Here is a 13,714-nt window from a genome sequence, read left to right on the forward strand (position 1 = left end):
TATACTTATGCTGTACATTTTATAGAAGGCCACATAATTTCAAGGTAAATGGTAAAATTATGGTAATTTTGTTCGATCATTGCCTGCGTGTAACCTTATTTTAACTGTTAAGATACAGGGAGTAACACGTCACATGGAATTAATTAGGAGTGCGTACATGTCTACTGAGTTATTTCATGTGCATAACAATCCATTCTTTGTAAATTAATTGTAATGCAATCCTGTTGTCTCACTCCAGTTATGAATTATCTTTTATATAGAATATGAGATTAATTGTTGTAGCAGTCTTTCTTGACACTTTTATGATGCTAAATTATACTGATGTGATTTCAGTATAGTTGTGTATAATAGAAAATTTCATATTAGAATATAATACAATGTATATAGCTCATACAGCATTTTAAAAATAGTATGGTTTAAGTACTAATTTGATATTGATTAATCAGAGGGTTGATTTTTGTATCGGTGAGGAAACCTTTTTTCTCACAAATTTGTATTTTCATTTATAGAACAATTTTCCATTGAATTGGCGCATAGAGAGATCTATCAGTGTGGTAGTGATCTGAGTTACCCAATGGGTTAAAAAGAATCAAATTGTATATATGCATACAACATGAGTTAAATTAATATTATTTGCTGTGTGTTACTTATAATCTTGGCCTGACAATCTTTTTTGGCGCAGCTGTATAAAGATCTGTTGTGCTGTTTGATTTCTTGCAGTTTGTAAACTAGTCCTTTTCCAGTTGGAGAGCAAGGCCAGTTTTCATAAACTGAACATAGTTTGTTTAAGGCCAGTTTTGTAACCATGATGCTGATTGGTCAAGTTAGCCTTAAAAGCCTACCGGTATATCTTCACCAGGTAGTGTGCCGAGGGATTTCAGTCTTCAGTAGCACATTCGGGGTCTAATGACTTTCACAGAATAAGCAGGGCTCATTGTTAATTGGAAAGTCAGACAAACAGATCTTTAAGATAAAAAAACTGCCCCTAAAATAGATATAATTTGTAAAATTATCGCATATATATTAAATAAAAGTTTGATAATAAAATACACAGTTTCTTCTTCTCTCTTATACATACCAGTGTAAGGTTGCCTGACTTTCCAATAATCAATGACCCCTGTTTATTGAAACCATACTCTGAAAGTCATTGACCCCCATTGAAATCCTGTGGCACACTGCCAAGTTCTAGGCAAGTGACTGAAGTGAAGATAAAGCACACTTCCAAAAAAAAGATATTGAATTTCATTAAAATATTTTATTACAGACAGTAAATTCATTGAGAAGTGTATTCCAATCAGGAAGGACAAAGAACTTGAAATGGAGACGGTCACAGCTAATGGCACTACTGAAGCTGTTAGATGACAACAGAGATAGATTGAGTGAAGCTCTAGAGAAAGACCTTAGAAAGGTTCTAAAATATGATTTATATTCTTGTAGTGGCAGGACTTTACATTAGGAAATTGGGAAGAGGCCCTGGCCTTTCAAATTGGGAAATTAATGCGCGATAATTGCTCATTTTGGGAAAAGAGCATTTTATTGAAACAGGGCCTTTTTTCCTTCTGCAAAAGAGGTATGTAACAAAGGACACAATGTAATGGTTTCCTTATCATAAATGAGTTCATTGCTTCCTATTTATGAAGTATAATTTAAAAAAAAAAATTACATTTTGGAAATTTCCTCAGTTGGGAAAAAATGACCTTATTTTCCATTGGGAAGTGGCCGAATATCAGCCTGTGTTATATAAGGATGAAAAGCCCTGAGTGGTATAGTATATACTTTTTGAATGATTAGCTGGTCAGTAGTCATGTTATTTTGAGATGTATTTTGAATATTACACTGTGTTAACATACATATTGCCTCTCTTTTCCAGTGATCAAAATATTTCATTCAGTTCAGATGCGTTATTTCATGAGATAAAGAAAGGTAGAAATTTCACCTGAGCCCAAAATGCTCAGTGGTCAGCTGTTTTAATGCTACTTTGTCCATCAGTTGTCTGTCAACAGTTTAACAATTTACACATTAGGGATCCCATTTCTTCAGAAATCTTCTTGACACTTGTGCATTAGTCAAAATTGTCATTGTGATTACATTAGTGATTGTACTTTGCTAGAAATCTTCTTGACACTTGAACAAAATATGTATGACCTCAAGATTTATGATCTCAGATGCATCAAATGATAATCCTCATGACTGCTTTAGTAATACCAGAGTGATGGCCCCTTGATTTAGTAAAAAATGTTGTGTCTTGCTTTACATTGTCAACATATAAGCAACCACACTACTTGAGCAATCTTGATTAAACTTACATAGAAGCTATATAGAGAAAAGATCTAGCACAAGTGAGATGTGAGCCATGCCATGAGAAAACCAACATACTGGTTATGCGATCAGCATGGATCCAGACCAGCCTGCGCATCTGCGCAGTCTGGTCAGGATCCATGCTGTCCGCTTTTAAAGCCTATTGGAATTGGAGAAACTTTTAGCGAACAGCATGGATCCTGACCAGACTGCACAGGTGCGCAGGCTGGTCTGGATCCATGCTGGTCGCATACCCACTATGTTGGTTTTCCCATGGCACGGCTCATGTCTGTATTTGTTCCAGTAACTACACACTTACAGATCTTGAGTAAGTTGAAATTATCATACTTCATGTTATTAATACAGTCATGTACATTACAAGCCACATTGTTTAAGCAATCATGGAATTTACACAGAATGTATATATCCACAGGATCTGTAGCATAAATTTGATAAAAAGCAAGATTTGCTCCAGCAACATCAGAGTTAAAGCCATTGAATTAGATGAAATTGTCAATTTCAAATTGTTAATACATAAGGAGCCACATCATTTGAGCAATCTCGATGAAATTTACATAGAATTTATGTAGCCCATAAGTCTCAGAGGCATTTGAAAACAAAGAAGGTTGCTTCAGTAAGCACACACAGTTACAGCTCTTGACTGTCAAAATTACCATTTTTCACATTTAATGTGAGAGACAGCATTTCTTGATTAATCTCCTTGAAACTTTCATGGAATGTATGTGGTCTTAAGATCTCAAAGGTCTTTTATAATGGACATTTCACTGTTAAAACACTAACATTATGGTTCTTGAATTTGTCAAAATTGATAGGTTTCAAATGAAACTTGCACAAACATTGATTTTATGAAATTTGCTTTATGCATAAATAGTGCATACTTTGTTAGATGATACCATGTTTGATTTAACTTTGGTTTTACTTAATAATTTCAGAACAAATTTGAATCCAATCTTATGGAGGTGGGTCCAATACGGAATGAAGTTATTTATGCGCTTAATAACCTGACAGATTGGGTAAAACCAGAGAAGGTTAGTAGATAAAGTGTGCTAAAAATAGAAACATGAACATACAAGTGAGGATGATGAGGAAAGCATTGGACCTAGGAACAAAACAGTTGAAAAGCCTTGCCTTCATTATGGTTCAAACTTCCTACTTTGAGTTTTATTGAACACCCTGATAATTTTGTGTCACTGTTTAAACATGCATCTGGTGTTGATAATTTAGATAGATTTATCAAATTAGAATAGACATGATTATTTATTTTATATTGTAATTGGTGTTTTTTAGTCTGTACATATGACTTACTACAGTTATATAGCTTTGTAGATTTAATTGTTTATTGTGTGCACATTTCTAACCCAAAGCCTGCTAAATTTCTAAAATGGACTGGTCCATCATTCAATTTTGGCAATACCATTTATTATTCGAAGGGGTGTTCACTGAAAATTTACTGATTGAATAGCGAACAGTGCAGACCATGATCAGCCTGCACTGGTCGCAAAGGCAGAACGACTTGCCGCCAACAGGCTAAATGCTAATTTTTTGCTTACCGGTAAAGAGGATGAAAATTTGAAGTTTACTCTTTGCTATTTCTCGATTCAAATTATGTTACTTGATGAGAAGTTTATAACGTTATTATGCAAATAATGAAATGAAATGGAACTTTATTTTATGTGTATCTTTGTAACATCATAAGCTGTCTAACAATATTTTTGTATACGTGTTCTGTTTCCCAAACCAAGATGAAATTTTTTTCAACATTAATAAGGGTAAAATAAAAAAGAAAATCTGTTGTTTTTTTTCGTGAATATGGAATATACAGACATTTATCTCATCTTGAGTTGAGACAGTTTTCACATTTTCGCTCGAGCTACATGCTCATGAAAACATAAAAACTGTCTCACTTTCAGGGGAGATATATGCCAGAAAATAAACTTTTTATGTTTTAAGTTTTTTATCTCTGTGGTATGTAACAATATTTATGTCAAATACTTTGAAGCAAACAGAAATGCTATATAGATTTATCTTTTTTTTTTTTAGAAATTTTAAAGACGGTACCATATTGAAAATATGTTTTGAATTATGGGTGGCAAACTCTTCTGAGTTAAATTTTCTGTATTTGATGAGGAAACTGTCCAAAAAGAGCATGTTTGATATTTTATGTTGATCGCCTTTCTAATTACAGTCGAATACCGTTACCTCGATATTCAAGGGACTGTAAAAATTGCATCGACGTATCCGAAGTTCGACGTAACGATATCGACTATCTGGGACTACTTTGTACTTGTGTCAGACGTCTATTTTGTCATTATGTCCAATGCTTTTTTATACGCCCGAAGGGACGTATTATGTTATGACGCTGGTGTCCGTCTGTCCATTAGCAATTTCGTGTCCGCTCTGTAACTCTTGAACCCCTTGAAGGATTTCAAGGAAATTTTACACAAATGTTCACCACACCAAGACGATGTGCAGAGCGCATGTTTTGGATGTCTAGCTTCAAGGTCAAGGTCACACTTAGGAGTCAAAGGTCATATCACTTTGTTTCGTGTCCGCTCTGGAACTCTTGAACCCCTTGAAGGATTTCAAAGAAACTTGACACAAATGTTCACCACACCAAGATGACATGCAGAGCGCATGTTCCAGATGACTTGCTTCAAGGTCAAGGTCACACTTAGGGGACAAAAGTCATGTCAGTTTGTTTCGTGTCCGCTCTGTAACTCTTGAACTGCTGGAAGGATTTCAAAGAAACTTGGCAGAAATGTTCACCACATTGTAACGATGTGCAGAGTGCATGTTCCGGATGACTCGCTTCAAGGTCAAGGTCACACTTAAGGGTCAAAGGTCATATATGACTTTGCTTTGTGTATATTGCTTTGCATTGCAGTGCTCTTGATTTTATTTGGCAGATCTCTTTTTTGTACTTACAATAAATTTTTTTTTTTAATTACTTCCCTTTTATGTTACTATAAATAGCTTATTTTGACACTTTTTGATTATTGGCCGTAGGGAAAAACCGAGACCACTTTTCTGTGGTACAACATGGATGGTACCTCCGATTTTAAGGTGTATTTTTACATACCTGTACCCGATAAGGATTTTTTTGTAGACTTTGAATATTTTTTTTGTGGACTTAGATTTGTTTTTTGAAGTTTTCCTTTTGTTGTTCCAGTCCTTTGGGGCTACAACAGTCAAGTTCTTAAAATTTTGCTCCCATCCTATGATGTAAGCCTTCGGGCGTATATTGCCCCGCTTGGCGGCGCTCTTGTTAAAATAATATAAAATGTAAATACCGTTTTAATTTCATTTACAAATAAAACATCTTAATTAAATACATACATACAACTTTTTTATTTCTTCAAAATATGCATTTAAACATTACCATTTTTATTCCTTCCCTTAACAAACCTGAATGCAGCGGTAATGTTCCTAATTGAGTAGTCATTTTGACAGTGCTTTGATAGCGAAAATTTGCCAGTTAAATACGAATATTGTTACTCAATATCCTAAATGGCAGATTTTTACTCCGTCAAACAGAAAATATTTCATCCAAATTAGTTGTTACATCGGAAAACAGCTTTCCTGCTTGCATGGTGTTTTATAAGAGTAATTATTGGGAATTAAATGCAAACTTCCAGAAATTTAAATTGGATCAAAGATTAAATAACAAACAAAACAAACACACAAACTATTTTGAATATGATTAATACATCGCCGGACAACAATATGTTGATTTTCACACCTTACAAATAATACAGATATTTTTGACAAGCTGTGATATCGACGAAACTAGGTGTAAAACAGTACAGGTAAGTGGACGGGACTGAAAAATCTCATCAAGCTAAACAAAATATCGAGCTAAGCATAAACGATAAATAATTACATTAAGATAAATAGGGAAAAATCGGGACCGACTCAAACACATCGTGCTAACCGGAGTATCGAGCTAACCGATATCAAGGTAACGATATTCAACTGTACATGTAGATGTACCGTATAGTTTGCGGAGTATGAAAAACTTTCCATGATTTAAATAGCAATCTGCATTTCTTGAGAAAAACCACCCTGATTTTTTAAACTGTAGAGATAGAGATTATTTAGTGAAAGTTCTCAAAATAAAACACATGTACAAAATGATCCCCCAAAATAAATAATAATGAATTAATCTTTTGTATATTTTAGGTTCATTTTCAAGAACACATTCAATTGGTAAAAATGAATTTGAATCTTGGTATTACATTTTAAAGATTTTATTTTTTGCATCAGGAAAATTAAGCTATCCTGAAAAATACAAAACATTACAGAACTGCTTTTCACAGATAAGTCTGATGAAATAAACATACTGGTATTGCATTCCACTTTGTTGCAGGTGAAGAAAGGAATACTTAACATGATGGACAAAGCTTACATCCGACACGATCCACTTGGTGCTGTTCTGATAATAGCAGCATGGAATTATCCAGTCCAAACTGCGATTCTTCCCATGATTGGTGCTATTGCTGCAGGTAAATTCTTCTCAGAAACTTCTCTTTCTTAGTTCGACTATTTGAAGAATAGGTAGAGCTACTGGACTTGCCCTTGTGTTTGCGTCTCAGGTTAAGTTTTTGTATGTAAGCTGGTATCTCAGTAATCACTTGTAAGAATGAATTGAAACTTCACACACTTACTCACTGTGATAAACTGACTTACACTGCACAGGTTCCGTAACTATTTTGCTTAAAAAAAAATTATGCCTTTTTTTCGGCCTAGCCATTTTTGGTGAAGATTTTGTATGTAAGCTGATATCTCAGTACTCACTTATGAAACTGGATTTAAACTTCACACACTTTTCCACTGTGATGTGCTGACATGTTGTACAGGTTCCATAACTCTGTTTTGCATTTTTACAAAATTTTGCCTCTTTTTAGACTTTTATATTCATTCAGTTGACTAGACTGTTGAATTGTCAAGCATTGCTGTCCTCTGACATCTCTTGTTAAGTAAAAGCTATCTACTTTGTCTCATTCAAGACTGAGCTGAGAATCAACTTAGATTGAGCTCAATATCAACCAAAAATGAGCAAACGGTCAGCTGAGACTGAGGTCAAAGCCAACCAAGACTGAGCTTAAAATCAGTCAAGACTGATCTCAAAAGCAATCAAGACTGATCTCAAAAGCAGTCAAGACTGAGTTCAAAATCGACCAAGAATGAGCTCAGAATCAACTAAGACTCAGCTCAAACTCAAAAATGAGGTCACAATCATCAAAAACTGAGCTCAAATTCAACCAAGGCTGACTTTAAAATCAGTTAAGACTGAACTCAAAATCAGCCAAGATTGAGCTCAAAGCCAACCAAGAATAAGCTCAGAATCAGCTAAAACTGAGCTCAAATTTAACCAAGGCTGAGCTTGAAATCAATCAAGACTGAGCTCAAAATCTTCCAAGACTGAGCACAAACCAAAACCAAGACTGAGTTCAAATGTAGCCAAGACTGAGTTCAAAATCAACCAAGAATGACTCAGTGAGCTCAAAATCAACCAAGAATGAACTAAGAATCAACTAAGACTGAGCTCAAAATCAGCCTAGAATAAGCTTAGAATCAGCTCAGACAGACTGAGCTCAAAACCAACAAAGACTAAGCTCAAAATCATCTAAGACTGAGTTCAGAATCAAGTAAGACTGAGTTCAAGTTCAACCAGAACTGAGATCAAAGTCAGCCAATCTAAACTATTGAGTCAGACTATAATTTTGAAGCAGTTGTTTGAATATTTTTGTACACTGCTTAATGTTTGTTTTAAAGGTCAGGCACTGCTATTGATTTTCCATAGGCTTCCATTATAAGAAATGACTCTTGTCATATACCCCAAAATTGAGAGATGTCAATTAAAATGGGATTCTTTTTATAAGTTAACATGTCTGACACAAATAATAGTAATTTTATGTAGGCTTAACCAATCCATTTTTTTACACTTTCTCTTCAAACACAACTACCCACTTTGTTGAATGGCATATAGAAGCCAAATGCCCACTGAATCCTACTTTTCAAAGTGACAACTAAAAAGTCATGCATTCAGTCAGACATTTGTTAAATATTCCATTTCACAGAAAACACATTGTGTTGCTTGATTTTGACACAAATTTTATAATTGTAAACATTAACTTCTTTATCCAATCGGTTTATGCCTCATTGACTCTTATGGGTATCTCTACCCTTTTTTCAACCAATCCAAAACCACGTTTCAACAGAAACATCTGACTGAAAATAATAATTGCTATTTATACATTGATTACAGGTAACTGTGTGGTGATAAAACCATCTGAGATTGCTGAAAACATGGCTTCATTGTTAGAGGAGTTGATCCCAAAATACTTTGATACAGTAAGCAATCATGTTTAATACCTAATATAGTTCTAGGCTATCAATGACACTTTTTGTGTTGGGTCCAGATGGTAAAATGTCAAGGTCACAGTAACAAGACTTACAATGATTTCCTATCCTCTGGAGAACACCTTGACCAGTTATTACAATAAAGCTTCATAAACTAAAACCCATTTGTCAGTAAATACTGGTCCGGATTTTTGGGTTCATTAGGCAAAGCTTAGGTGAGTTTTTGTGATCACTCGATGTCTGGCGTCTGACTGTCTGTCAACATTTAACTTGTGTATGCGATAGATCTTTATGAAATTTTGTCAGAAAGATAACCTTGATGAAATGATGAAATAGGTCACTAGGTCAAATCAAAGAAAATCTTGTGTATGCAATAGAGGTTGTATTTTTCAATTGATCTTCATGAATATTGGTCAGAATGATAACCTTGATGAAATCTAGGCCAAGTTTGAAAATGGGTCATCTGAGGTCAAAAACTAGGTTATTAGGTCAAATCAAAGAAAAACCTTGTGTATGCGATAGAGGCTGTATTTTTAAACTGATCTTCATGAAATTTTGTCAGAATGATTGCCTTGATGAAATCTAGACCAAATTTGAAAATGGGTCATCTGGAGTCAAAAACTAGGTCACTAGGTCAAATCAAAGAAAAACTTTGTGTATGTGATAGAAGCTGTATTTTTCAATAGATCTTCATGAATTTTGGTCAGAATGATTGCCTTTATGAAATCTAGGTCAAGTTCGAATATAGGTTATCTGGGGTCAAAAACTAGGTCACTAGATCATATCAAAGAAAAGGCTTGAGTATGCTGTGGGGACGGCATTTTATACCACATCTTCATGAAATTTGATCAGAATGTTTGTCTGGATGAAATCTAGGTCAGGTTTGAATGTAGGTCATCTGGGGTCAAAAACTAGGTCACCCAGTCAAATAAAAGAAAAACCTTGTGTACGCAATAAGGACTGCATTTTACATTGGATCTTCATAAAATTTAGTCAGAATGAATGCCTTGATGAAATCCAGGAGGTCAAATATGGGTCATCTGGGATCAAAAACTAGGTCACTAGGTCAAATCAAAGAAAAACGTTGTGTATGGGATAGAGGCTGTATTTTTCAACTGATCATCATGAAATTTTGTCAGAATGATAACCTTGAAATCTAGGCCAAGTTTGAAAATGGGTCATCTAGGATCAAAAACTAGGTCACTAGGTCAAATCAAAGAAAAACCTTGTGTATGTGATAAAGGCTGTATTTTTCAATTGATCTTCATGAATTTTGGTCAGAATGATTGCCTTAATGAAATCTAGGTCAAATTTGAATATGGGTCATCTTGGGTCAAAAACTAGGTCACTAGGTCAAAACAAAGAAAAAACTTGTGTATGCAATGGGGACTGCATTTTACACCGGAACTTCATGAAATTTTGTCAGAATGTTTGGATGAAATCAAGGTCGAGTTTGAATATGGGTCATCTAGGGTCAAAAACTAGTTCACCCGGTTAAATTAAGGAAAAAGCTTGTGTACCAATAGGGGCTGCATTTTACATTGGATATTCATAAAATTTAGTCAGAATGATTGCCTTGATGAAATCTAGGCCAAGTTCAAATATGTGTCATCTTGGAAACATGTTTACTCTGTTATGATGTGTTTCTCAGGTGAGTGACCTAGGGTCATCTTGACCCTCTTGTTTTTTCAACTTTTTAACATGGTCAGAGATGTTAGAAATCAACTTACTGATACTCTAAAGGCATAACCCCCTTATTTGTATTAATTTTTGACACAAAAATAATTTCCCAAAAGTCTCACTTAATAAAAAAAAAATCCCCACCCCCAAAATTACTAACCTACCTACCCTAATTTTTTTAGCATGTTACTGGAAACAAAATTTTTTAGGCCTTAGGTCCAAGGCTTAGGTCACAGTATACATAAGACTGAAAATTCTGTCTTCAGTTACCACCAACAGACTTTCATTGTTAGTAAAGGCCATTTATGGCCGAAATGCCAAATAAAAGAAAAAACTCGCAAAGAATTGATTTTTTGTGTAAGTATTTTACAGGATGTATGTAACAACATATTAAAAGTATAGGAAAGTATCATGATGCAAAATGTCTATTTTGGGGTAAAAATGTTAAAAAAATAAATGAAACTGTGGATTTCTGGAATCAACCCATAGCAACAGAATTATGTATCTTAAGAGATCCAAATTTGGCACAACATTAGATTACTATATTGTACAAAACGTAGATTAATTAGAAATTTTTAAAAAAGCAAGATGGCGTCCTAAATCCAATATGGCCGCCATAAAAAACGACATTTAAACCAGAATTATCATTGATTTTATGTCAAATTGTCTCATATCATTGCTTTTACATACAGTAAGTTGATAATTGTTATATGCAGCTTAAGATGGAAAACATACTGCCAGAAGATTCAATACGGGGCAATAGTGAAGTATACAGACACAATTTTTGAGTCATTCAGCAGTAGAAATTGTCGTTAAGCAGCGATAACTTCCTTATTTATTAACAAAACATATATGAGTACAAGTATTTGTTTTCTTAGTAGGATCATTTCCCATCTTTTCTTAGTAGGATCATTTCCATATGATAATCATGTTTTTGGGAAAAATTACATTGAAATTGTTTACAGTTCTGTTTTCACTAAATAGAAAAATGGCGCGAAATAGATGATAGTCAAATAGTCCTCAGGTTTTGTTTCGTTATTTTCTTTTCAATTCTTGCTGAAATCACATGACAGATCTATGCTTGATCTGTAGGTAGCCTTTTTATAATGAAATAATAACATTACAGAATTTGCCATGTTTACTTAGATCATACACCACCTCTACAATCTGGAGTCTCGATCATTTGACTGAAAATATTTTCCCGCATCAAACATGACCCCAGCTTTTTATATATCTTTATTCAGAACTGACAATATTCTTTAAGAAAATGTAAGTTACAGACATTTTACATTTTCAATTGGTCCTGGTGTGTTCTGCGGCCATTGTAAATACGTGCAATTTTATATAGAATAAAGAAGAACAGCTACTTAGTGTATTGTATGTGGTTAATTACAGTGATAACTTGATTTCATCATCACACATGATGTTATATACAATAGTAAAAGGGAACCAACTATTTATTAGAGCAAGTATTCATGTTCTTGTTGTAAAATATGTTAGAATTTGGACCTATCAGAAACAAGTTATAGCTGCAATTAAAATACACCTCTGCTAGGTAAGTTAATAAGACAGATTACAGTGAAGTCATTTTCTATCCAGCGATTGAGGATTCAACTTATAATTTATCCAAGTACCTTAAATGAGCTATTACAGCTACGCTGAAATGGCAGATAAATTACATAAAAAAAGATTTGAGACTAAAAAAATAGTTGCAGTATTGTAACTAGGTGTCAAGCTTTAGGGCCAGCACATAGAAATTAAACCTTTACGGGATAGACGATAGCAAATACAGGCTGAGCATTGGAAAGTTGAGACAGAGACGTTTGGTTTGGTAATCTTCTGAGTCAGTAAGAGAGTTCCAGCTCACAGACGGGGTTCAACATTCATACCAATATGGTGGTTTAATGCTATATGTTATAGCATGATATAAACACTGAGCATCCAAGAGTCAGGGCAATCATACTGAGTTGCAACTTCAAGTAAGAGAACATCGGCTGAACATCTATGTGAAAACACATCTGTGGATGTCTCTGAATTATTTTTTGTACTTTTAGCATGTGTATATGTTGAAATCTGCTCAACCCGGGGCTAGAGGGCGTGGACGGTAGCATGCATTTCCACTACCGTCCATGAACAGGCTCAATCAAACCGAGCCTGCAACATTTTCGTGTTTGTTGTGTTGAGCAACCTGTGGAGTTTCCTTTTTTTCTATTTTTGTATGTTGTCAATTCAAAGCCATTGTCTGACGGGAACTTCAACAAAAAGACCTGTCAAATATAGCATCCCCAGCCTATAGAAGTTTGAGCTGATTATCATTAGTTGAAGGTTGTTAGTTTGAAACATTGAGTGATTTTTGCCTGATCCCTGAAATTATCTAGCTCATAACCAGGGATACAAATTAGCAGGGGCCCAGTAGCCCATGGCTATATAGATTTTGGGCTGGGCCCCTAAATTGTTTGAGAAAATGCCTATATACCTAATGTTAAATATTTATTTTTGACAGTCTGGGTCCCTAAATAAAAATAGCTAGTTTATATCCCTGATAACTGATAACTGCAATTATTTATGAAATATTGGAACACAAAACATTTAGGCGAGATAGTCAGAGAAAAAATATATATGAGGTATATGGTTTCACTAGCTCTACGTGTTTTAACAAAGGACATTCTACATAGTTTGTCAGTTAGTCTGAGACATTGTCACCTTAGTGACTGGACCCATTACAATGTTTAAGATACTAAAGGCATAGGCACTCTCCTGGGTCATATAACTCTAATTTGACATACATAGTATTGATATATATATATGCTACGTGGAAGTGTTGTTATGATATAGGTTTCTTTGCTTTTGCAAAGCATATTTTTTGTAAAATGTTATCAATTTATGTTCTTGGTAAAGGTTATAACGCACTTCATAGCCGTTCTTCTTTATTCTTTACAAAATTCATATATTTTCAATGACTGTGGCACACATCAGGACCTATTTTAAATTTTTATAACTCACATTGTTTTGCAGAATATTGTCAAATACTAAATATAAAGAAAAAGAAAAAGCATGAGTCATGTTTAATGCAGAAAAAAATATTTTCAGTCAAACACACATTTTTTAAACTGCAAATTTTAAATCAGCTAAAGAATGAGACCCTTAAATTGTAGAGGGTGGTGTATGTTCTAGTATATATGACAAGTACTGTAGTGTTATCATTTCATTATGAAAATGCTACCAACATGTCAAGCATAGATTTGTCATGTGATTTCAGCAAGAATTGAAAAGAAAATAAGGAAAATAGTTCTACAGAGCAAAAAAAAAATCGAGGACTATATGAATCCGCCATTATGCGAAGAATTGCGCT

The 13,714-nt window shown here is 34.3% G+C and overlaps 1 protein-coding gene across 2 annotated transcripts in view; it reads left to right on the forward strand.

The window, feature by feature from the left end:
* The window catches only part of LOC123531684 (aldehyde dehydrogenase, dimeric NADP-preferring-like), a 54,764-nt gene that overhangs the window by 3,826 nt on the left and 37,224 nt on the right, over window positions 1-13,714 (forward strand). For both annotated transcript variants that reach the window (XM_053518726.1, XM_053518725.1), the window contains 4 exons: window positions 1,265-1,408; window positions 3,252-3,347; window positions 6,686-6,821; window positions 8,588-8,673. In XM_053518726.1, coding sequence (XP_053374701.1) covers window positions 1,265-1,408; window positions 3,252-3,347; window positions 6,686-6,821; window positions 8,588-8,673 — 462 coding nt within the window. The remainder of the gene's footprint in view (window positions 1-1,264; window positions 1,409-3,251; window positions 3,348-6,685; window positions 6,822-8,587; window positions 8,674-13,714) is intronic.

The sequence above is a fragment of the Mercenaria mercenaria genome, chromosome 11 (assembly GCF_021730395.1).
Source record: "Mercenaria mercenaria strain notata chromosome 11, MADL_Memer_1, whole genome shotgun sequence".
NCBI classification, from domain to species: domain Eukaryota; kingdom Metazoa; phylum Mollusca; class Bivalvia; order Venerida; family Veneridae; genus Mercenaria; species Mercenaria mercenaria.